Source organism: Pongo pygmaeus, chromosome 11, assembly GCF_028885625.2.
Source record: "Pongo pygmaeus isolate AG05252 chromosome 11, NHGRI_mPonPyg2-v2.0_pri, whole genome shotgun sequence".
NCBI lineage: Eukaryota > Metazoa > Chordata > Mammalia > Primates > Hominidae > Pongo > Pongo pygmaeus.
The window spans coordinates 116,484,311-116,506,689 of NC_072384.2; the positions used below are offsets into that span (position 1 = coordinate 116,484,311).

The 22,379-nt window shown below is 42.1% G+C and overlaps 1 protein-coding gene across 1 annotated transcript in view; it reads right to left on the reverse strand.

Annotated features, from left to right (window-relative positions):
• Positions 1-6,878: 6,878 nt before the first annotated feature.
• PECR (peroxisomal trans-2-enoyl-CoA reductase) overlaps positions 6,879-22,379 on the reverse strand; it is a 47,479-nt gene continuing 31,978 nt past the window's right edge. The window contains exons 5-8 of the mRNA XM_054478271.2: positions 19,882-19,978; positions 17,694-17,804; positions 12,207-12,318; positions 6,879-7,785 (exon numbers count right to left, since the gene is read on the reverse strand). Coding sequence (XP_054334246.1) covers positions 7,700-7,785; positions 12,207-12,318; positions 17,694-17,804; positions 19,882-19,978 — 406 coding nt within the window. The 3' untranslated portion in view covers positions 6,879-7,699. The remainder of the gene's footprint in view (positions 7,786-12,206; positions 12,319-17,693; positions 17,805-19,881; positions 19,979-22,379) is intronic.

Here is a 22,379-nt window from a genome sequence, read left to right on the forward strand (position 1 = left end):
AGAAGGAAAGAAAAGGAAAGAAGGAAAGAGAAAGAAAGGAACAAGGAAGGAAGAAGAAAAGAAAGAAAAGAAAGAAAAGAAAGGAAGGAAGGAAGGAAGGAAGGAAGAAAGAAAGAAAGAAAGGAAAATGAAAAGAATTGGATAAAAGCATCCATTTACCCCAATTCCCCTAATGTCCATACCAGCCTACCTCCACTTCACAATCAATCCCATTGAAACCAATCCAGATTCGATGTCTCACAGCTAAATCTCCCAGCAAGTCTTACCTACCTGAGGACCTTATCTTCCGCCTCATCTTTTACTATAAACTCTAATTGAACCGCTCTACTTCTCTGTATTTTTGTATTTCTTAAATCATCAAGGATTTTTAAAAGGCTTCAGTAAAACCAGAAATAGGCTGTTCCTCTCTTCTTGGTTCATCTGAGAACAGGAAGCCAAAGACATCCAACAAAATAGCCTTTGATAGACAGCTTTTCATGCAGAAGGTAAAATTACAGGGTAAGAAATTCTAACTTACATCTACTGTGAATCACTTACAGAAATGACTATTTTTCTTCAAATCCTTGCTATTTGAGTCCATGATAATCATTTGCATTTGAAAAAGCTGACTCTGTTGAGTCATACTTAGAACTACAAACTCTGACTAAATTTGTAACTCAGTCCAGACGAATGAAAACAAAAGCCAAATGGTCCAAAATATGCAAGAGAAACAAGGAACATTGTTTTTACTTTGCTGATTTGTTTTTTTCCAAATTTACCAACTGGATATAATTTCCCCACTCAAAGCATATGAACTCAGGTATATATATGAGTTCATATATATATATGCTATAGAATGCTATAGAATAATTGCATGGCATTGTCCATTTCTTGCAATCCTCCATTGACCCAACTGGCTTGTGCTAGAGCTGACTAACTGGTAATGCTAACCCAGCATGGGAGGCTGACCAGGGGTACAGTGGTCTTCCTAGGGCCTGCAGAGCAGAATCCAGGTCAGAAGGCAATAGCTTTACACCATCAAACATACATTCTATTTGGGACCTGGTCTTCCACTCTCTCTGCCACACTCATGAACCACCATAAACTACGGGAAGCTCAGTGCAAACTCCCTCCTGTTTCTCCCCGGTATTTTATATGTAGTCAGCTCACTCTTCCCCATGTTACCCCCACCCAAATAATTCATTCTGGGCTCAATAGTCGCTAGTTTTGATGTAGCATACCTTTCTTGAATACGGTTTAGAATCTTCCTGCTGGTTGGTCTTATTTCAATAGATGCCTTCTTTGCTGAAATGAAATCCTTGTAAACAAGGAGTGCAGAAGAAATACCAAAGGAAGAAACTAAAGTTCAAGTTGAAGCTTTGCAACCAGGTCTTGAATCCTAAGAAGCCACTGCTCAGACAGGCTGGTGTTCCACAACTAACAACAATTATTTGAATCCAAATAATTCATTCATAATTCATGAGGCCATTTTCATTTTACACATTTTAAACCTTTACACCTTTTAGTTGGGGCACTTCTAAACTTACCCAAAGATTGAGAGACTAGTAGAATTAACCATATAATGTATAATATAGCTGCAGACAGATAATGTATAATGTATAATGTCTCTGCCACCCAGCTTAGACAATTATTACCATGCTGCCAATCTCATTTCACCAACCCCCCTTCCTCCATTTTTTTAAGTTGGAATATTTTAAAGTAAATCCTAGAAATCAACATTTCTTAATTAAAAAATAATAACAACTGCCATGCCATTATCAAGTCAAACAAAATGACCAGTAAGTCTGCATACAAATTCCTCAGCTGTCTCAGTGCCCTCACAAGAGCATGTAAGTGGTAGAAGCTGGGATTCGAACCCAAGCAGTTGGACTCCAGTGCACTCTAAAATCTGTACTTCATGGAAAGAGAGAATCCAACAAGAGCTCTGCAGGAACTGGCAGAAAAGGGCAAAATAAGCAGAGAAACAGGATGCCAGAAAGCAGCAAGCAGAAAGGTCAGTAACCTCAGCAAAAGAAGGGGATTTCAAGATATTTCCTGTTGGGGAACTGAAGACCTCAAGGAGAGCAAGTCTGAAGGCTGCAGACAAGAACAGGTGGTGGGCCTATCTATCCTGGAGTGGGGAGGAGACCCCTGTAAGGCAATGTGAATGCTGACGGCATCAGGACTTGCCAGATCCTAAGACTCTGACTCCCACCAGGCAGAACGCAGGAGTGCCTCTCACTAGACTGAGGCACAGCTGCTTGAAAGCTGGCACTAACCCACAGAGGGCCTTGGTTATCATACAAATCAGAAATAGTGTTGCCCAGGATAAGATCCAAAACAGCCTAGAGATTTGGCTGTCTTAAAACATGGGCTCAATAATCGCTAGTTCTGATGTAGCATACCATTCTTGAATATGGTTTAGAATCTTTCCGCTGGTTGATCTTATTTCAATAGATGCCTCCTTTGCTGAAATGAAATCCTTGTAAACAAGGAGTGCAGAAGAAATACCAAAGAAAGAAACTAAAGCTCAAGTTGAAGCTTTGCAACCAGGTCTTGAATCCTAAGAAGCCACTGCCCAGACAGGCTGGTGTTCCACAACTAACCACAAGGTGGCACTGCTTTGAGTCAAGCCCCAGGTCGTGTTAAAAAATGAATGAAATCAATGGTGAAGTTTTACAGTTGCAGAATAGCCAAGTGGCAACCATGAAAAGAAACCCCTTAGACCTCCTGCTATGGGAAACAAAATTGATTGGCTGTGGGTCCCAGCTGCTGCCCATCTCTATCCACCACTGCCTTTCCCCTCGGGCTGCTCCGGGCCTGTGACAAACACAGCCCTGCTGTCCATAGGGACAAGGGTGGCTCCCATGGGTGACTTTGACTTGAGGACTTCCCATCCACCTGATCCTCCCTTTCTTGGACTGTACTGCAGTCTGTGATTTTTTTCTCCTACCCAATTCCCTTCCTTCTCTCTCTCCTTCACAGTTGTCAGAACTTCATTATAGCCCTATTCAGGAGTGGCCCCGTGATGGTGGAGATGGAAGATCTTTCTAATGGACAGCGTGCAAGGGTGCAACTGGTATCTACAAGGGAATGAAAAGTGGCCCGAGATGAGAATATATACAGTGGCCAGGAAACAAGGTCTGGGATAGAGGCCTACGGATGAGCCCAGGGGAGTGGGGCGCTCCAGGGGAGTGTCATTTCTGCCTCCCACGTTAATGTCCCCAGAATGCAATCCTCATGGAAGAGGCATACAACAACCAAGCAGCCTAGAAGATTCGGCCGGTTGATAGCTGGCCTTCATCACTGGCCAGCCCAGAACTGGTGTGACAGGCACAGGGATGCAGGGAGGCTGTAGATGGCCCTTTATTATGGACTCCCCATTAACCAAAGTCAATGGAGCTGTTGCTGCCTCTGAACAACCTGCCTGCAACATTGACCATCGCTGAGCCCTGAAGTGGCATTGCTCCTTAAGGAGACCAATGGGCCACGGGATGGCCAGTCGACAAGCAGCAGGCTCCAGATGTATTGCTCCTCTGTTCCGTGAAAATGGATCTGGGCCCTCTAAGTTGTTTCCCTGGGCCAGGGGGCTCTGAAGCTTTGTCAGGAGAGGATGATGGAGAGACATTAGAGGAGGAAGAGGGTTTTGCTTCCTGACCTGTGCAGTGCAGACCGCTCCGCAGGAGTGCTAAGCAGCTCCAGCTTCCCAGCATCTCCCTCGGGGAGTTTTGCATCAGAGGCCTCTGGTAGGACATCTCTCTGTGCAGTTTTCCCCAGGACCCCAGAGGGCAGGTTTCTAGCAAGTTCCACCAGCAGAGCACCAGAGACTTCTCTGCCCTCCACTGAGCCACAGCCTTGCCCTCCCTACTCAATCTGGGTGTCAGCCCCAGGGGTGCCGTGGAGGGCTCTTCTTTTTTTTTTTTTCGACACAGTGTCTTACTCTGTCACCTAGGCTGGAGTGCAGTGGCGCAATCTTGGCTCACTGCAATCTCTACCTCCCAGGTTCAAGTGATTCTCCTGCCTTAGCTTCACTAGTAGCTGGGACTAAAGACACCGGCCACCGGCCCGACTAATTTTTTATATTTTCAGTAGAGACAGGGTTTCACCATGTTGGCCAGGCTGGTCTCGAACTCCTGATCTCAGGTGATCCACCCACATCAGCCTCCCAAAGTGCCGGGATTCCAGACGTGAATCACCGCGCCCGGCCAGGGCTCTTCTTTTGAGCTCTCACTCTTAGTCCTGGTGGTGCAGGCTACTCCCGATATCTGCTATTCTCATGTTCAAGTTCTTTTTACTTCCTACTAGCCAGTCCTTCACTACTTCAACCTGCTGTGATAATCACTCTTCACTATTAACTGTCTTGTTCAAATTGCCGTGTGGTTTCTGCATCACTCGTCATAGTGATAGATGCCTCTTCCAGGCAAGAGTTTGTCTTTCCTGCCTGCAGGGACTCAGACACCATGACTATTTGGGGGCTATAGAAAGCCTGGTCCATAGGCATGGAATCCCATGGGGCATAGCATCCAATCAGGTGACTCACTTCCCAGTGAAGGAGATGAAAGAGTGAGCCCCTGGTTGTGGAACCACTGTCCGTCCACACCCCGCACCATCCATAGGCAGCCAGCCTCACAGAGGGCTTGAACAACCAAGACCCGGCTGAAGGGCCAGGATGGAGTGCTGTCTTCAAGGATGCATGTCCCCAGTAGGTTTGGAACCATGTCTGGGATCTGGTGGGTGAAACTGGGAGTGGCCCTGCATTCCATCATTTCCAATGATCTGCTGCAGGATTCAAGGAGCATAGCAGCACTGGAAATCCTGGTCCCAAAGAGGGAGGATCTTGCCAGGGGATGTGAGGTCCCAGTGAGCTACAAACTATGACTGATGCCGGAACTGATCTCTGAACTCCCTTTGTCCAGGCACCAGCAGGAGGAGACAGAGTTACTTTTACACAGTAGAGAATCCACATGACCCATTGAGTGCCCGGTGGTATTCCTGTGGGCCACTGTAAATGTGAATGCATACTTTCAGCAAGCTGTCTTAAGAAGGCATCACTTTGCTGCAATCTGAGATGCCTCCTGCCCAATCCTCTCTCCCCTCTGTTTTACAGGGGTCAGCCTTGCAGCATGGTCTGAAGGCCATCACTGCCTTCTCTGGCTCCCTGCCCTTATCCTCTACAGGCCTGGTGCCCAATAAGTATCATGCAAATCTCATTATGTCTGGGCACCTGCTTTTCAGAGGACCTGAACTAACATAAGCCACAAACCATAAGATTAGTGTGTGGGGGAGGTATAATGTTTACAAGGATCATCTTTATCAACAAACTCTTTTTACATAAATATAGAATTTTCATTTTGTTTCCTATGTTTCAGTTATACGCCGTGGGCATCATGGCCTTATCCTTTACAGCACTTGTGTTCTCTCTCTCTTTCTCTCTCTCATTCTCTCTCTACTGTAAGCTCAGTAAAGACAAGATACATACGTATTTTTTCACCATTGCATGTCTGACTCCTAGCATAATGCTAAATACATAGTAGGTGCTCCAAATTATTAAGCCTATTCAAGAACAGTCACTCTACAACAAAATTTACTAAGCATAGTTGCAAAAGTACATTATTGACAGAATACTATTATGATGTATATAAGAGTCCTGGATAATAAATTCATAATTCTAAAATATAGATAATGACCAGCTGTCCAGTGATAGTCTAAGAAGAAGCTCTAATAAGGAGTTGTACCTAAGTTTAGTGCTACATAGGCAGGTTCTGTGCCTTAAGCAGAAATAAATGGCAACGCTATGGAGATTTAAGGAGTCGATGGCAGTCATTAACACAGGTCATGTGAAAGCAAGCCCTGCCTTTTCCATCTTCTCCACCAACCTGTATTAGGGCCACTTTTCCCTCTAACATGGTTTGTAATTCTCAGTTGTTATGATATTATCAGTTCCAGAAGGCCACTGTTAAAGTGCTATCTGGGAGGAAAATGAAGCTTTCTGATCTTCTCACATTATTAGTATGAGCACAAAATTTAAGGACACACTCACTCTCAGGGGCAATTCTGCACTGGCACAAACCTGACAATGGAGAATACCTCCTTAAATGCTGCACCCTCGGCACCTCATTAGCCTCTCCCTCATGCTAGCCTTGCTTGGGAGCATGAGAAAGCTGCAGATTCTGGGTCCCAAACCCCAGAGCTTGGTAAATCACACACTTTAAAATGAGTGTTAATGACAGGCCGGGCATGGTGGCTCTCACCTGGAATCCCAGCAATTTGGGAGGCCAAAGCAGGCGGATCACTTAAGGTCAGGAGATCAGGACCAGCCTGGCCAATATGGTGAAACACCATCTCTACTAAAAATACAAAAATTGGCTGGGCGCGGTGGTGCACACCTGTCATCCCAGCTACGCAGGAGGCTGAAGCAGCAGAATCACTTGAACCCGGGAGGTGGAGGTTGCAGTGAGCTGAGATTACGCTACTGCACTCCAGCCTGGGTGACAGAGTGAGACTCCATCTCAAAAACAAACAAATAAATAAATAAATAAATAAATAAAGTGAGTGTTCATGATAAAAAAAAAATAGCTACTTCACCTCAGATACTTGAAAGAACTTTGATTAAGAGAAAGAATGAACATATTCAATCTGCCAAAGGCATTTCTTCAGTAAGGGTCTAACTATCAGACTGGAGCCACAGAAGGCAGAATATGGAACCCTAATACATTTGCATACAATTGAAATTTTGTTTTTGCCTACAAAAGGAGATGCATGGAAAAAAGGGAATACTTTGGACAGAAAATCAAGACACAAATCAGGCACTGCCAAAAATAAATCACATAAAACTTTTTCTTTGAATTAAGAGAATTAATACAAATTTGACTTCATGAACAAAAGAAACTACACATCAATAATTACCATAAGGCTTTATTGCTCCAAAAGTATTTGCCACCAAAAATAAGTCATTGTATAATTCTAATTTTAATAATCTTAATTATGACACAATTTATATTTATTTTCTACCTTTATAATTTTGTTGTTGTTGTTTGTGTTTTTGTTTTTTGGGTTTTTCTTGAGATGTAGTCTCACTCTGTAGCCCAGGCTGGACTACAGTAGCATGATCTCAGCTCACTGCAACCTCTGCCTCCTGGGTTCAAACGATCCTCCTGCCTCAGTCTCCCAAGTACCTGGGACTACAGTTGTGTGCCACTGCGCCCGACTAATTTGTGTTTTTGTTGTTGTTGTTGTTGTTGTTGTTTTTCAGTAGAGACAGGGTTTTACCATGTTGGCCAGCCTGGTCTTGAACTCCTGACCTCAGCTGACCCGCCTGCCTCGGCCTCCCAAAGTGCTGGAATTACAGGCGTGAGCCACTGCGTCTGGCCTCTACCTTTACAATTAAATAATAAAATCTTCTGGGAGTTCATGATCCCTAGAATTATCATTGATTTAAAATTATTCCATTTTTCAAATACTTTTCTTAGAAATAAAAAGTAAAATCATTAAAATATGTTAATTTCTGTTACTTATATATTTTGAAATCATAGGTTAAAAGACTTTGATTGGGACATAAGAGTGTATATATTTCAGGAATAGTTTTTCCATAGATATAATTAATAACATATAAAAATCAGAAAAATGTTTTCCATACCAACTATAAGCTTTTAAAAAGTACAGAAGCATATCCTCAAGATGTGAAGGCACTGGAGGATGGAGGACACCTTGTTTCCTCAGCTCAGAGCTTAGCTTTTTCCTTAAAAGTCTCCTTCATCCTTTTGACAACAGAAAGGTCCCCTGCTCCCTTGGGCCAGTTGTCATGATCTGTTAAAGAAGTGGAAAGCCTCCTGTCACTTGCAAATCTCATTCGTCCTCTTCATTCCCACCAAATCCTCTTGTTAATTTCCCTGGTTCACACATTTTCTCAGCACCAAAAAATAAATCCTTAGGGCAAACATTTGAGAAAAGACTTCAATTTGAATCTCAGGTCTGTCACGCGTTAGCTTTCCTGAATTTGGGCACATGACTCTTCCTGAGTCTCAGTTTCCTCCTCTATTAAAGGATATAACAATATCTACCTTTTACAGTTGTGAGGGTTAAACGTGACACCATGTGTGCTGTGCTTAGCATACTGTGGATTGTCAAGAAATAGTGTCTCCTTAATAATCACAATTTAAAAATAGTGTCCTTACTTTGTACCAGGCACTGCCACTTGCCTCTCCAGCATCCAGGTCCCCATCTCTTCTTTCCAACAGCTTGTTTCCATTTAAGGATCTAGAAGGTGCCAGGGAAGCTTGGCACCAAGGCATGTGGTCTAAGCTAAGTCAGTCAGTGCACTATAACCCCACCACAGTCATTGGTTGGAAATGGACATTTGCATAAGCTGATCGAATACAGAGTGGATCTCAGAATTTTGTTAGAAATTCTGGAACAAAGTCACTCCTCCAGCCCTCTCTCTCTCTGTCCATCTGGGTATGAACACAGAAGTATCAGCCTTACACATAGAAACAGCAGGCAGCCATCCTGCAATGAGGAGAGCCTGCCTTAAGATAGAGCCAACCATGGAGGCAAAAACAGGAAACGGGAAAAACTTGTCCTTGATGAGATCAGTGAGCTACTAAGTCAAGTCTTACCTGTTTTTCAGTTATGTGAGCCAGCGAATTCCTTTACTGATGAGCCCATTTTGAGTTGTGACTAAAAGCATCCAATTCGACAAAAGACTTTATTTTTTTAATTTTTATTTTTTGAGACAGGGTCTCGCTCTGTCACCCAGGCTGGAGTGCAGTTGTGCGATCATGGCTCACTGCAACCTCGACTTCCCGGGCTCCAGTGATCCTCCCACCTAAGCCTCCCAAGTAGCTGGGACTACAGGCACATGCCACCATGCCAGGCTAATTTTTTAAATGTTTTGTTGAGACGGAGTTTCGCCAGGTTACCCAGGCTGGTCTTGAACTCCTGGGATCAAGCAATTGGCCAACCTTTGCCTCCCAATGTGCTGAGAGTATGGGTGTGAGCCATGGTGCCCAGCCCCTGACATAGGGCTTTAAATGTGCATTATCTAAGGCCGGGCACAGTGGCTCATGCCTGTAATCCCAGCACTTTGGGAGGCCAAGGCAGGCGGATCACCTGAGATCAGGAGTTCGAGACTAGCCTGGCCAACATGGTGAAACTCCATCTCTACTAAAACTACAAAAAAATTAGTGGGGCGTGGTGTCGGGCGCCTGTAATCCCAGCTACTCTGGATCCTGAGGCAGGAGAATCGCTTGAACCCAGGAGGCGGAGATGGCAGTGAGCTGAAATCATGTCACTGCACTCCAGCCTGGGCAACAAGAGTGAGACTCTGTATCAAAAAAAAAAGAAAAAGAAAAAGTCCCTTATCTAATTTGATCCTCCCAACAGCTCTATGAAATAAATACTGTATGTGTCCCTGCATATAAGAACAAAATAGAGGCTTATAGAAATTAACTTTCTCACAAGCATACAGCTAATAAGGATAGAGCCAAGTTTCCATCTTAGACATTCTCACTTTGGAGCTGCCAATCTTAAAAGAAAACACCGTAATGAAAGGCTGAATACTCTCATTATTCAGGGGGCAGTATATTCTTAAAAGATAGATGTACCCGCTTTCCTCAAAAACTTAAAAAAATATTTTTAATGATAAAAAGTGTTAGAATTACAAAAGAAAATCATTTCACTGAAGGCCTAAGGAAAAAGCTATTTGAAATTTCTTTCCCTTCTAAAGGTAAAACAGTGCAACCTACGATAAGAAACAGTGACTGAATTCTACTGTGAGAGAAGTGGAAAGATTCTCTCCACCCTCACTACTTGGAATTTTTTTCAGAAAACAATATGGCAAAACCATGTAGGTATTTCTTCTTTCCAACCAAGACCCTTAAAACCACAGTATCTTATCGACATCACCACATTGATGTTATTAGTAATGAAATACATGTGGGAGGGGAAAATAATAAGTAAAATTAAAGTTCTATACTGTGATATTGTGAAACATACATTTGGTCTTCAACCCCATCTCCTGCATACAACTCCTAGTATCCTAGACTCTCCAAAATGATGTGTTCTTATATGTTAATGATTGACTGATGGCTGGCAGCCCCTAGTTAGCTTCAGTATAGGGGCTGGTCACCAGACAAACCAAGGCATGATTACAGGGTTGGGACCTTCAGCTCATACCCACCCCACAACCTCTGGGGAGGTAAGAGGGGCTGAAGGTTAAGTTGATCACCAGTGGCTGATGGTTTAATCAACCATGCCTATGTAATGAAGCCTCCATAAAAACCCAAAGGACTGGGTTCAAGAGCTTCCAGATAGCTGAACACATGAAGGTTCCTGGCAGGTGGTGGGGCCAAAAAGGACACAGAAGCTATGTGCCCCTTCTCACATGCCTTGCCCTGTGCACCTCTTCGGCTGTATCTCCTGTAATATCCTTTATCATAAACCAGTAAATCGAAGTGTTTTCCTGAGTTGTGTGAGCTGCTCTAGCAAATTACTCCAACCCAAAGAGGGGGTCATGGGAACCCCAACTTGAACCTAGTCAGTCCGAAGTTTTGGAGGCCCAGACTTGTGACGGTGTCCAAAGCAGGGGGCATCTTGTGGGACTAAGCCCTCAGCCTGTGGGATCTGACCCTATCTCCAGTGTCAGAACTGAATGAGAGGATGCCCAGCTGGGGTCTGCTGCAGAACTGCTTGCTTGGTTGGTGTGTGGGGGAAGTAACCCCAAACAGCTGGTCACAGAAGTCTTCTGTGCTAATGGTTGTTGCGTCGTGAGAGCAGAGGAAAACCAGTTTGAGTTTTTGCTTGCCTCTCAGATATACCAATCATTTATTAATGCAAAAAAGGCCTTAAGCCTTGATCAGACTGTCAGCACCTGAAAGAGTACGTAGACCCTGGGTCCTTGATATGAAATTCAAATTCACCTGGGTTACATCAACCATATGTTAATTTGCTAGTAGCCACTTAATTATCTTTAACAACAGAAATTCAATACACTTGCATTTTATATCCTTTACTACATTTTTGGAGTGATTTAGTTATTAGCTTAGATACACTTTTTAACTTCTGTGGATTTGTTTTGTTGTTTATAAAACTAGGATACTGGACTTTGTGATCTTTTAGGACCCTTCAAACCGCAAAGTTCTGTTATCTAGTCATGAGATACACACACACACACACACACACGCATAAAGGCATTTGCATGTAATATCAATATTTGATTTAAACTTATAAAAATTCTGGGGTTTTTTCTTGAGACAGCGTCTTGCTTTGTCTCCCAAGCTGGAGTGCAGTGGCATGATCTTGGCTCACTGCAATCTCCGCCTCCTGGGTTTAAGCGATTCTCCTGCCTCAGCCTCCCAAGTAGCTGAGACTACAGGTGCCCACCACCAAACCCGACTGTTTTATATATATATATATATATATATTTTTTTTTTTTTTTTTTTTTTTGAGACAGAGTCTTGCTCTGTCGCCCAGGCTGGAGTGCAGTGGCACAATCTTGGCTCACTGCAACCTCTGCCTCCCGGGTTCACACCATTCTCCTGCCTCAGCCTCCCAAGTAGCTGGGACTACAGGCACCCGCCACCAAGCCTGGCTAATTTTTTTGTATTTTTTAGTAGAGACAGGGTTTCACTGTGTTAGCCAGGCTGGTCTCTATCTCCTGACCTCAAGTGATCCACCCGCCTCAGCCTCCCAAAGTGCTGGGATTACAGGCATGAGCCACCATACCTGGCCAAATTTCTGTTTTTGTACATCAAAAATGATGAATACAGAAATTTCATTTGCCTTTATTCAATATATATCTCAAAGAGGGCACAAAATAGCACCATAGCACCCCACCCCACCTAGGAGGCCTGATTCTTCTGCTCAGATACGTAAGCCATTTACTGGAGGAACAAAATGGAATTAAATCTTTAAAACTATAGCACTGTCTTGCCTCTTTTCTGTCTCCTCTTTAGAAACATATACTCATACTGAGAATATTTTTCAGGGTTCAAATTCCACCAACCTATGCATGCACAAAAAGCTAAGTTCTATAATAAAGATAGTTAGATATTTTCTGTGACTAGGAATATTTCATTAAAAAAATCACATCATGAATATAAACATTTTGTACATTTTGATGTTCTATAAGAAAGCACCCTCATCTCTTAAGTAACAACTTTTAATAAATTTTAAACCCCTGAACATGACACAGCACAAAGCTGGTGACTGCTCATTCCTCAGCTGCTCACCTGGTATTTCATACGAGTGAGTATAGAGACTCCGGCCCCCATCCACATCCACCGACTGTCCAGTGATGAAGGAAGCTGCAGGAGACAGTAGGAAGCAGACCACAGAGGAGACCTGGAAACAGAAACACACACACACGTGCATAGGTAAAAGCAATTACTCGCCATTTCTAACCGCCTCACATTCCCTAGTAAAGACATCTCAAAGCACATGATTGTAACATGAATCCAACAGTGTATGCATGTGCACCACAACCTCACAGTACATAGACACCTTCCTTTTCCTACAACTTCCCTTTCTACCTGAGCATCACCGAAATCAGGTAGGTGACTAGGGTAAAAGTGGCAAGGTATGCGGGAGCCTTAGACGGTGTCAAGCAAGCTACATGACGTCAAGAAGCCATAAGTGAACTCAGTGCTTCAGCTCTGCTCTTTCCCATTTCAAACAATTCACTTCCTTCTGTGCCTTTCATTGTCCTCCACAACCCCATTTTCCATCACTACCTTGTGCCTTTTATATTTTGGTCCCTGAAATAGTCAATGTGTCTGTTTAGCAATAAACTAGCATTCTGGTTTGTTCAGTCTGTGGTCCTGTCAGGCCAAAAGCCCAGCAACACACATTCAAAGGAGCTCTCTACAAGAGGAACTTCAAAAACTTAGCCAGGCACAGTGGCGGGCACTTGTGGTCCCAGCTCCTTCGGAGGCTGAGGTGGGAGGATTGCTTGGGCCTAGGAGGTTGCAGTGAGCTGAGACTGCACCACTACATTCCAGCTTGGGTGACAGAGTGAGACTCCATTTCAAAAAAAATAAATAAATAAACCAAAGGCACTTCAGACTCCCACCGTACTCCTTAAAAATTCAAATAGGGAACTGATGAGTTCAGCAACACCTACTCCCAACCCAAACAGAAGGAAGTTATTTCACTGACTTGTAAAGGAGCTCTCACTTGAGGCTGTGGGAAGAAGCAGAGTTTCTCAAACGGTGATGATCCAAAACACCTGCATTAGAATCACTAGGGACGCTTACTGAGACTCCAGATTCCTAGATCCTTCCAGGATCATCGCAATTGTAAGCTCTGGGGTTGAGGTCCCAGAATCTGCAGTTTAAAAGGCCCCCAGGCAGGGCCAGGACTAGGGTGAGGCAAATACGGTGTCGAGGGTGCAAGATTTAAGGAGGTATTTACTCTCAGGTTTGCACAAGTGCAAAATCTTCCCTGAGAGGGAGTGGGTCCTTAAATTTTGTGTCCATGCCCTGCTTGCCTCATCCCAGTCCTGGTCCTATATTCACAAGGCTATACCTCCTTGAGACTCTAAGAGCTTGGAGAGCAGCCAAGCCTTCTCTCCATCCTTGTATTCCCAGCAGCTAGTACAGTGCTGCACTATCTAAAATGAGGCCACTAGCCATAGTCGCCTACTCAAACACTTTCAATATGACTGGTCCAAATTGAGACGTGCCGTAAGTATACAACACACACTGGATTTTGATGACTGAGTATGGGAAAAATAAGGTAAAATATCTCATTAATCCTGGATGCTCCAAGGGGTGAAGAAAATAATCTCCATTTTTCATTGTTGATTACATGTTGAAATGACGATGTTTTGGATGTATTAGGCTAAGTCAAATATACTATTAAAAATAATTTCACCTCTTTTTACTTTATGTGGCTCCTGGAAAGTTTAAAATTACAAATGTGACTCTTAGTATATTTCTACTGGACAGGACTGGTATAGAATTCACTATTTAAAAGGTCCCACATTACTGCGAAAAGGCAGATTGTACTGAGACATGGTAACAAGCAACAGAGCTGGTTTTAACCCTGTTTGATCCAGCAGTGACAACTCAGCCAATGAACGTTTGTTAAAGTCAGCCCATCAAAAAGAGACTTGCTCCAATGAGCTCCTTTCTGAAATGCCATCCAGACAACAACCATCCCACCCAAGTAGTCACAACCTCTAACAATCTGTAAACCACACTCCCTCAAAAACACAAAAAACTGGCCAGGCGCGGTGGCTCACGCCTGTAATCCCAGCACTTTGGGAGGCCGAGGCAGGTGGATCACCTGAGGCCAGGAATTCGAACCAGCCTGGCCAACTTAGTGAAACCCTGTCTCTACTAAAAATACAAAAATTAGCCGGGCATACTGGTGCATGACTGTTAATCCCAGCTACTTAGGAGGCTAAGGCAGGAGAATCGCTTGAACCAAAAAAAAAACAAACAAAAAAACACAAATGGTTTTTGTTTCTTTTTTTAAATGAGGCTATTTTAAAGTAAATGTTATTTATGTTAACATGTACTCCTTTATTACTATTTTTAAATGAATTAATAATATTTCTTAAATTTTGGTTTTAATTTCTAATACAGCAAATGTAGATAATGTAAACCACATAAAGTATATATATATTTATATATATAAATATATATTATATATAAATATATATAATATATAAATATATATATTATATAATATATATATTTATATATAATATATATATATTTTAATATATATATATATTTTTTTTTTTGAGAAGGAGTCTCACTCTGTCACCCAGGCTGGAGTGCAGTGGCGCAGTCTCTGCTCACTGCAACCTCCATGTCCCGGGTTCAAGAAATTGCCCTGCTTCAGCCTCCCAGGTAACTGGGACTACAGGCACATGCCACCATGCCTGGCTAATTTTTGTATTTTTTAGTGTAGACGGGGTTTTGCCATGTGGGCCAGGCTGATCTTGAACTCCTACCTCAAGTGATCCGCCTGCCTCAGGCTTCCAAAGTGTTGGGATTACAGGTGTGAACCACTGTGCCTAGCCTCCCAAACAAAGTATTCTATCCAAAATAAAAATGTAATATAATTCCCTTGATTAAAATTCATTAAATATTACTCTTAGTTTTCAGAATACAAATCCAAAGACCTTGGTTAACATGGCTCATCAAATGTCTGATTTAACAGTATCTTCCAAAATACAATGCAAGTCTATTTTGGTTCAGGAACTCTGTTTCTAGAAACATATCCCCTCACACAAGAGTACATGACTATATTCATAATGTTCATTGCAGAATTACTGCAAGAACAAAAATGCAAATAAAATCCAAATCATAATGGGATTTGATTATATTACAGTATACACATAACAAGTTTCAGAAAATAACACAGAGCAAATCCTGTTTTCGTAAAAAAAAATCAATAAATAGGCCAGGCGTGGTAGCTCACGCCTATAATCCTAGCACTTTGGGAGGTCGAGGCAGGTGGATCATCTGAGGTCAGGAGTTCAAGACCAGCCTGACCAGCATGAAGAAACCCTGTCTCTACAAAACTAGCCAGGCATGGTGACGCATGCCTGTAATCCCAGCTACTCTGGAGGCTGAGGCAAGAGAATCGCTTAAACCCAGGAGGTAGAGGTTGTGGTGAGCCGAGATCGTGCCACCGCACTCCAGCCTGGGCAAGAAGAGTGTAACTTCGTCTCAGAAAAAAAAAAAAAAAAAAAGGCAACAAATACAAATTTTTAATGCATGCATAGTACATTTCTGGAAAGACATTCACCAAACTGATAATAAAAGCTAGTTCTAAGCATGATAACTCTTTTAAAGAGTTTCATGGGCTTGCTTTTATAATTATCACTTTAATAAATCTGAAAGTTATTTTGTATATAATACAGGATAGGGAGTCTAATTTATTACTAAAAGGCCAAATGCCCCCAACACTTTGCTGAGTGCTTTATCCTTTCCTTACAAATCGAAATGCTACTTTGACTCCATAAACTCCCACATATGGTTCCAATTCAAGAATCTGTTCTGTTCTACTATTTTTAATATGTTTCATTACCAGCACCAGATGCTGTAAATAAATATAGCTTCATAGTATGTAAATACACAGTACATAAATAAATATAGCTTCATGGTTTCATTACACCATGAAGGGTAATCCTCTCATTATTCATTTTCAAAACATTTTTGGCAATTTTTGCATAAATATTTTTGATAGAATCAGCGTGTTAAATTCCCAAAAGATATTAAATTTATAAATTAATTTAGGGAAACCTGACTTTTTAATAAAATTGGTTCTCCCCATCAAGGAATATTATATGCCCCTAATCTGGTCTTTTTGCTGCTCCACAGAAAAAGGGGTTTTTTTGTTTTGTTTTTTTCATTTATGAAACTGACGCACTGCCTACTGCCCTAAGCAGGCAAGTGATTTTCTTTTTCTTTTTCATTTAGAGGTAAGTTTACTACTAGTTATTTTCATTTTTATTATTGTGGGAAAGACATCCTTTTCTTTTTTCTTTTTTTTATTTTATTTTATTTTTTGAGATAGAGTCTTGTTCTGTCGCCCAGCCTGGAGTGCAGTGGTGCGATCTTGGCTCACTGCAAGCTCCACCTCCCAGGTTCATGCCATTCTCCTGCCTCAGCCTCCCAAGTAGCTGGGACTACAGGTGCCCGCCACCACGCCTGGGTAATTTTTTTGTATTTTTAGTAGAGGTGGGGTTTCACCATGTTAGCCAAGATGGTCTCGATCTTCAGACCTCATGATCCACCCACCTCGGCCTTCCAAAGTGCTGGGATTACAGGCGTGAGCCACTGCATCTGGCCTCGTTTTCTTAAAAAAAAAAAAAAATTACATTTCACAACTGATGCAAAGCTAGGTGTGGTGGCTCACACCTGTAATCCCAGCACTTTGGGAGGCTGAGGTGGGTGTATCACTTAAGGTCAGGAGTTCGAGACCAGCCTGGCCAACATGATGAAACCTCACCTCTATTAAAAGCACAAAAATCAGTCGGGTGTGGTGGCATACACCTGTAATTCCAGCTACTCGGGAGGCTGGGGCAGGAGAATCGCTTGAACCCAGGAGGTGGAGGTTGCAGTGGGTCAAGATCATGCCACTGCACTCCAGCCTGGGCGACAAAGAGACTCTGTCGAAAAAGTCATCGTTGTCATCATCGTCATCATCATCATCCCAGCACTTTGGGAGGCCCAAGTGGGAGTTCAAGCCTGCAGTGAGCTATGATCGTGACACTGTACTTAGCCTGTAACAGAGTGATACACTGTCTCAAGCCAAAAAAAAAAAAAAAGACTGCTCCAAAAAAAAAAAAAAAAAAAAAAAGACTGCTGCTGGCAGTTTGGAAAGCCGCTGATTTTACAGACTTCAACCTTAACCGAAATCTCATGTGGAACTTCATATGGCCATAATTGTCTGATTTACTTAGGGTCCTGTGTACCAACAAATGCCATGTAATAAAATAATGTAGCTGAAAATACAGTAAAACAAACTAACAAAAAAAACGCTGTTATTAATTTATACTGCATTCACTCTCAAGTACAGATTGCTGTCAGTAGCCAAAGCACAACCAGCATATCCCTGACAGCCAGAAAGAAGAGGGGAAATGATCTTCTGGCAGTGGGAGAAATAATGTCGTCCAGACCGCATAAAAACGACACTGAATTACAAATTCCAAAGTATAACACACAGCAATTCTAATCAATGCTGGAAATATACCTTACCTCCTCAGGAACACCAATTCGTTTAGCAGGGATTTTCTGAAAAGACTCTTCAAAAAAGCTTTGTCCGTAGGAACCATAGTTCTCCACAGCAGTCTGGGAATAAATAACTCCCTGTGTTTAAAAATAAAACAGGGACAAAATAAAGTACATTACATTAAATTTTAATTATAAAGATATCAAGATAGTCTACTGGCATTTCAAACATTAAGTAGCTTAAGTCAAAAAAAAGTTAACAGTGCTGATATTAAATTTCCTCCATGTTGTCGAAGAAGTACAGTCCCCACCATCCACAAATGGATGATCTGAATGGTTATTTTGTGACCTCCTCTTCCTCCTAACCATGCCCTGGATTTTTTCATGAAAGACTTGTTTTCTGAAGGTCATGATTGTGTAAGTAAATGAAAGAGGCACTTACCTGGGAACAATGGGACAGGGGACTCTGTCTATTTTAGTTTCCATTTGGCTTCTCTGCTTTACAAGAGAAGACTCGGCAATGGCTACGTGAGACTTAGAAAAATGCAATATTTTCTTGGCTTTTTACCTAGATTGAAATCGCAAATAAAGCATTTGAATCTAATACCAATAAACTAAAATTTTAATTGTTTAGGAATTTTTAAATGTATCTTTCACTAGCTTTCTAAGGTCAGGAAAATTACTCAAAAACTGTATCCCAGGCCAGGTGCAGTGGCTCATGCCTGTAATCCCAGCACTTTGCGAGGGTGAAGCTGGAGGATTGCGTGAGCCTAGGAGTTTGAGACCAGCCTGGGCAAAATAGGGAGACTATGTCTCTACAAAAAATATAAAAAAGAATTAGCTGGGCACGGTGGTACACGCCTGTGGTCCCAGCTACTCAGGAGGCTGAGTTGGGAGGATCGCTTGTGCCCAGGAGTTCGAGGCTGCAGTGAGCTGTGATCGCACTACCACACTTCAGCCTGGGCAACACAGCAAGACCTTGTCTCAAACATTAAAAAAAAAAAAAAAAAATTGTATCTCACAGGATACAGCTATTTGTAATGGATTCAAACTGTTAAATTATGGAGAGGAGGGGAGGAAAGAGAAGTTAAAATAAAATTAGAAAATGTGGCAGTTTTAATAACTTCAAATGATACTGGAGAGATATATTGGTTTCCAATTACACAATATGTTGCCTTTTATTTAAAGAGGATAAAATCTAGAAGTATTAAAATTTGATCATTTAACCAAAAGTCTCTGGAAGGCAAACATGAATTAGTATTAGTAGGAACACCTTTGTCAGAGATGAGATTACTAACCTCATGCTTGCAGTCAGTCATGCTTAGTCTTCACTGAGTGGCACAGATAACACCTATTGATATTACAGAGATAAGATCTATAGATAGGCTGGGCGCGGTGGCTCATGCCTATAATCCCAGTACTTTGGGAGGCAGACGTGGGTGGATCACGAAGTCAGGAGATCGAGACCATCCTAGCTAACACAGTGAAACCCTGTCTCTACTAAAAATACAAAAATTAGCCGGGGATGGTGGCACGTGCCTGTAGTCCCAGCTATTCGGGAGGCTGAGGCAGGAGAATCACTTTAACCCAGGAGGCAGAGGTTGCAGTGAGCCAAGATCACGCCACTGCTCTCCAGCCTGGGCAACAGAGCAAGACTCCTTCTTTAAAAAAAAAAAAAAAAAAAAAAAAAAAGCCAGAATCAAGAATCACTGGTTTAACATTCTTGACAATCTGGCTGTAAATCAAAGAGTACTTCCATAATGATAATTAGACTTTCTGGGCCGGGTGCGGTGGCTCACGTCTGTAATCCCAGCACTTTGAGAGGCCATGGCGGACAGATCTCCTAAACTCAGGAGTTCGAGACCACCCAGGGCAATATGGTGAAAACCCGTCTCTACTAAAATACAAAAAATTAGCTGGGCATGGTGGCATGTGCCTGTAGTCCCAGCTACTCAGGAGGCTGAGGCAGAAGAATCACTTGAGCCTTGGAGGTGGAGGTTACAGTGAACCATGATCATGCCACTGCACTCCGGCCTGGACAACAGAGACTCCACCTCAAAAAAAAAAAGGAAAATTAGACTTTCCATTTTATCTATGTTTTAAAGTCAATCTTTTATGCTATACTTGCATATTACCAAATACCTCTATCAACACCACAAATGGAATCAGAAAAGCATAATTTGTCAATAAATTTCAATATAGATCGTTTACCTACAGGGGCAACACAATTGATCCGTACTCCACTGCAGGCCCATTCCAAAGCTAAAGATTTGGTGAGGTTGTAAACACCTGCTCTTGCAGCTCCAGAATGCCTTTGAAAGACAAAACATAAACATGACAATCAGCTTCTGTTGAATATTTCTCTTGTTCACCAAGCTCACAGGTATGCCAACTACCTGACAGAATTCCACAGGAGACTTCTTGCTATGGAGTCTGTCTTGTTGAGCTTCTGTCTAAACAACGAAGAAAAAACTATGTCCTTCAATATTAAATCCAAGCCACAGCTGATGATCAAGCAAATCTCACATGGCATAGACCCACATAAGGCTCCCCAAATCACTATGTAAGAGGAATACTTTGAAGAACTTTGATTATAAAGGAAAACAAATTGGTAATTTTAAGGATTTCAAGCATGTGGTTATTTTTAAAATCAATTTTAAATAACAAAGGAGGCCAGGTGCAGTGGCTCACACCTCTAATCCCAGCACTTTGGGAGGCCAAGGCGGGCGGATGACCTAAGGTCAAGAGTTCAAGACCAGCCTGGCCAACATGGTGAAACCCCATCTCTACTAAAAATACAAAAATTACCAAGCATGGTGGCAGGCATCTGTAATCCCAGCTATTCAGGAGGCTGAGGCAGGAGAATCGCTTGACCCTGGGAGGTGGAGATTGCAGTAAGCTGTTATCACACCACTGCACTCCAGCCTGGGCAACAGAATGAGACTCCATCTCAAAAATAAATGAAGTATGGGGTCTTGTGTAGATAGACACTATGGCTTAGAATTTCTAATGACAAGATCCTCAAAACCAAATACAGGATAATTTAATGTGAGAAAATTAACTTATACAACTAATTAGGAAAATTCAATCAAAAGTATTTGAAATCAGCTGGTAAAAAACAGATTATTTAGTAAATAATGGACTTCCTTTAACATTTATTTTAGCATAGGTTTGCTGGTGATAATTCTTGCAGATTTTATATGTTTGAAAAAGTCTTTAATTCATCTTTGTTTTTGAAAGATATTTCAATGGATAAAGAATTCCAGGTTGGCATGGTTTTTTCTGTTGGCACTTTAAAGATGTTACACCACTAACTTCTAACTTGCATTGGTGCTGATGAGAAATCTGCTTCTGTATACAACGTGTCTTTTTCCTCCAGCTGCTTTTAAGATTTTCTCTTTAGCACTGGTTCTCAGCAATATGATTATGATGTGCCTTGTACACTTTTCTTCATGTTTCTTGTACTGGGGTTTGTTGAGTTTCTTGGATCTATAGGTTTATAGTTTTTATCAAATTTGGAAAATTTTCACCCACAGTGTCTTCAAATTTTTTTCTGTCCCTGTTTCTCATTTCTCTTTCAGAGACTCCAACTGTCTCACAGTTCACGAATGCTGTTTTTGTTTTTTGTGTTTTTGAGACAGAGTTTCGCTCTCTCACCCAGGCTGGAATGCAGTGGCATGATCTCGGTTCACTGCAACCTCTGCTTCCTGGGTTGAAGTGATTCTCCTGCCTCAGCCTCCCGAGTAGCTGGGTTTATAGGAGTGCGCCATCACGCCCGGCTAATTTTTGTATTTTTAGTAGAGATGGGGTTGCAGCATGTTGGCCAGGCTGGTCTCAAACTCCTGACCTCAGATGATCTGCCTGCCTCAGCCTCCCAAAGTGCTGGGATTACAGGCATGATCCAGCACACCCAGCCTCAACTGAACATTTTACAAATTGAGTATGCCTTATGCAAAATGCTTCGAACCAGAAGTGTTTTGGATTTCAAATCTGTTATGATTTTGTTTCTGTTTTTGTTTTTTTGAGACGGAGTCTCGCTCTGTCGCCCAGGCTGGAGTGCAGTGGCACAATCTCGGCTCACTGCAAGCTCCGCCTCCTGGGTTCACACCATTCTCCTGCCTCAGCCTCCTGAGTAGCTGGGACTACAGGCGCCCGCCACCACGCCCAGCTAGTTTTTTGTATTTTTAGTAGAGACGGGGTTTCACCGTGTTAGCCAGGATGGTCTCAATCTCCTGACCTCGTGATCCACCCGCCTCGGCCTCCCAAAGTGTTGGGATTACAGGCGTGAGCCACCAGGCCCGGCCAAATCTGTTCAGATTTTGGAATATTTGCATATACTACCTGGTTTAGCATCCCTAATCTGAAAATCCAAAATCGGAAATGCTCCAAAAAGCATTTCCTTTGAGCATCCTATTGGTGCTCAAAAATTTTCAGATTTTGGAGCATTCTAGATTTTGAGTTTTCAGATAGGGATGCTCAATCTATATTTGTGTAATTTTTCTTTTTCAGTGCCTGTTATCTAAGGTTGTAGAAAAAGACCTTCTCTATTACCTCTTAAAAATGCAATCTCTAGCTTCCCAAAAAAATGGAAGGAATCAGAATGTTGAAAAGATACTAAAGAAATCAGCAAAAATATATATTTTTTAATCCACACTTTTCAACTGGTAAACTTGTGTTTTTCAAGTTACTTCCTGGTGTATTGTTTTTCTCCCA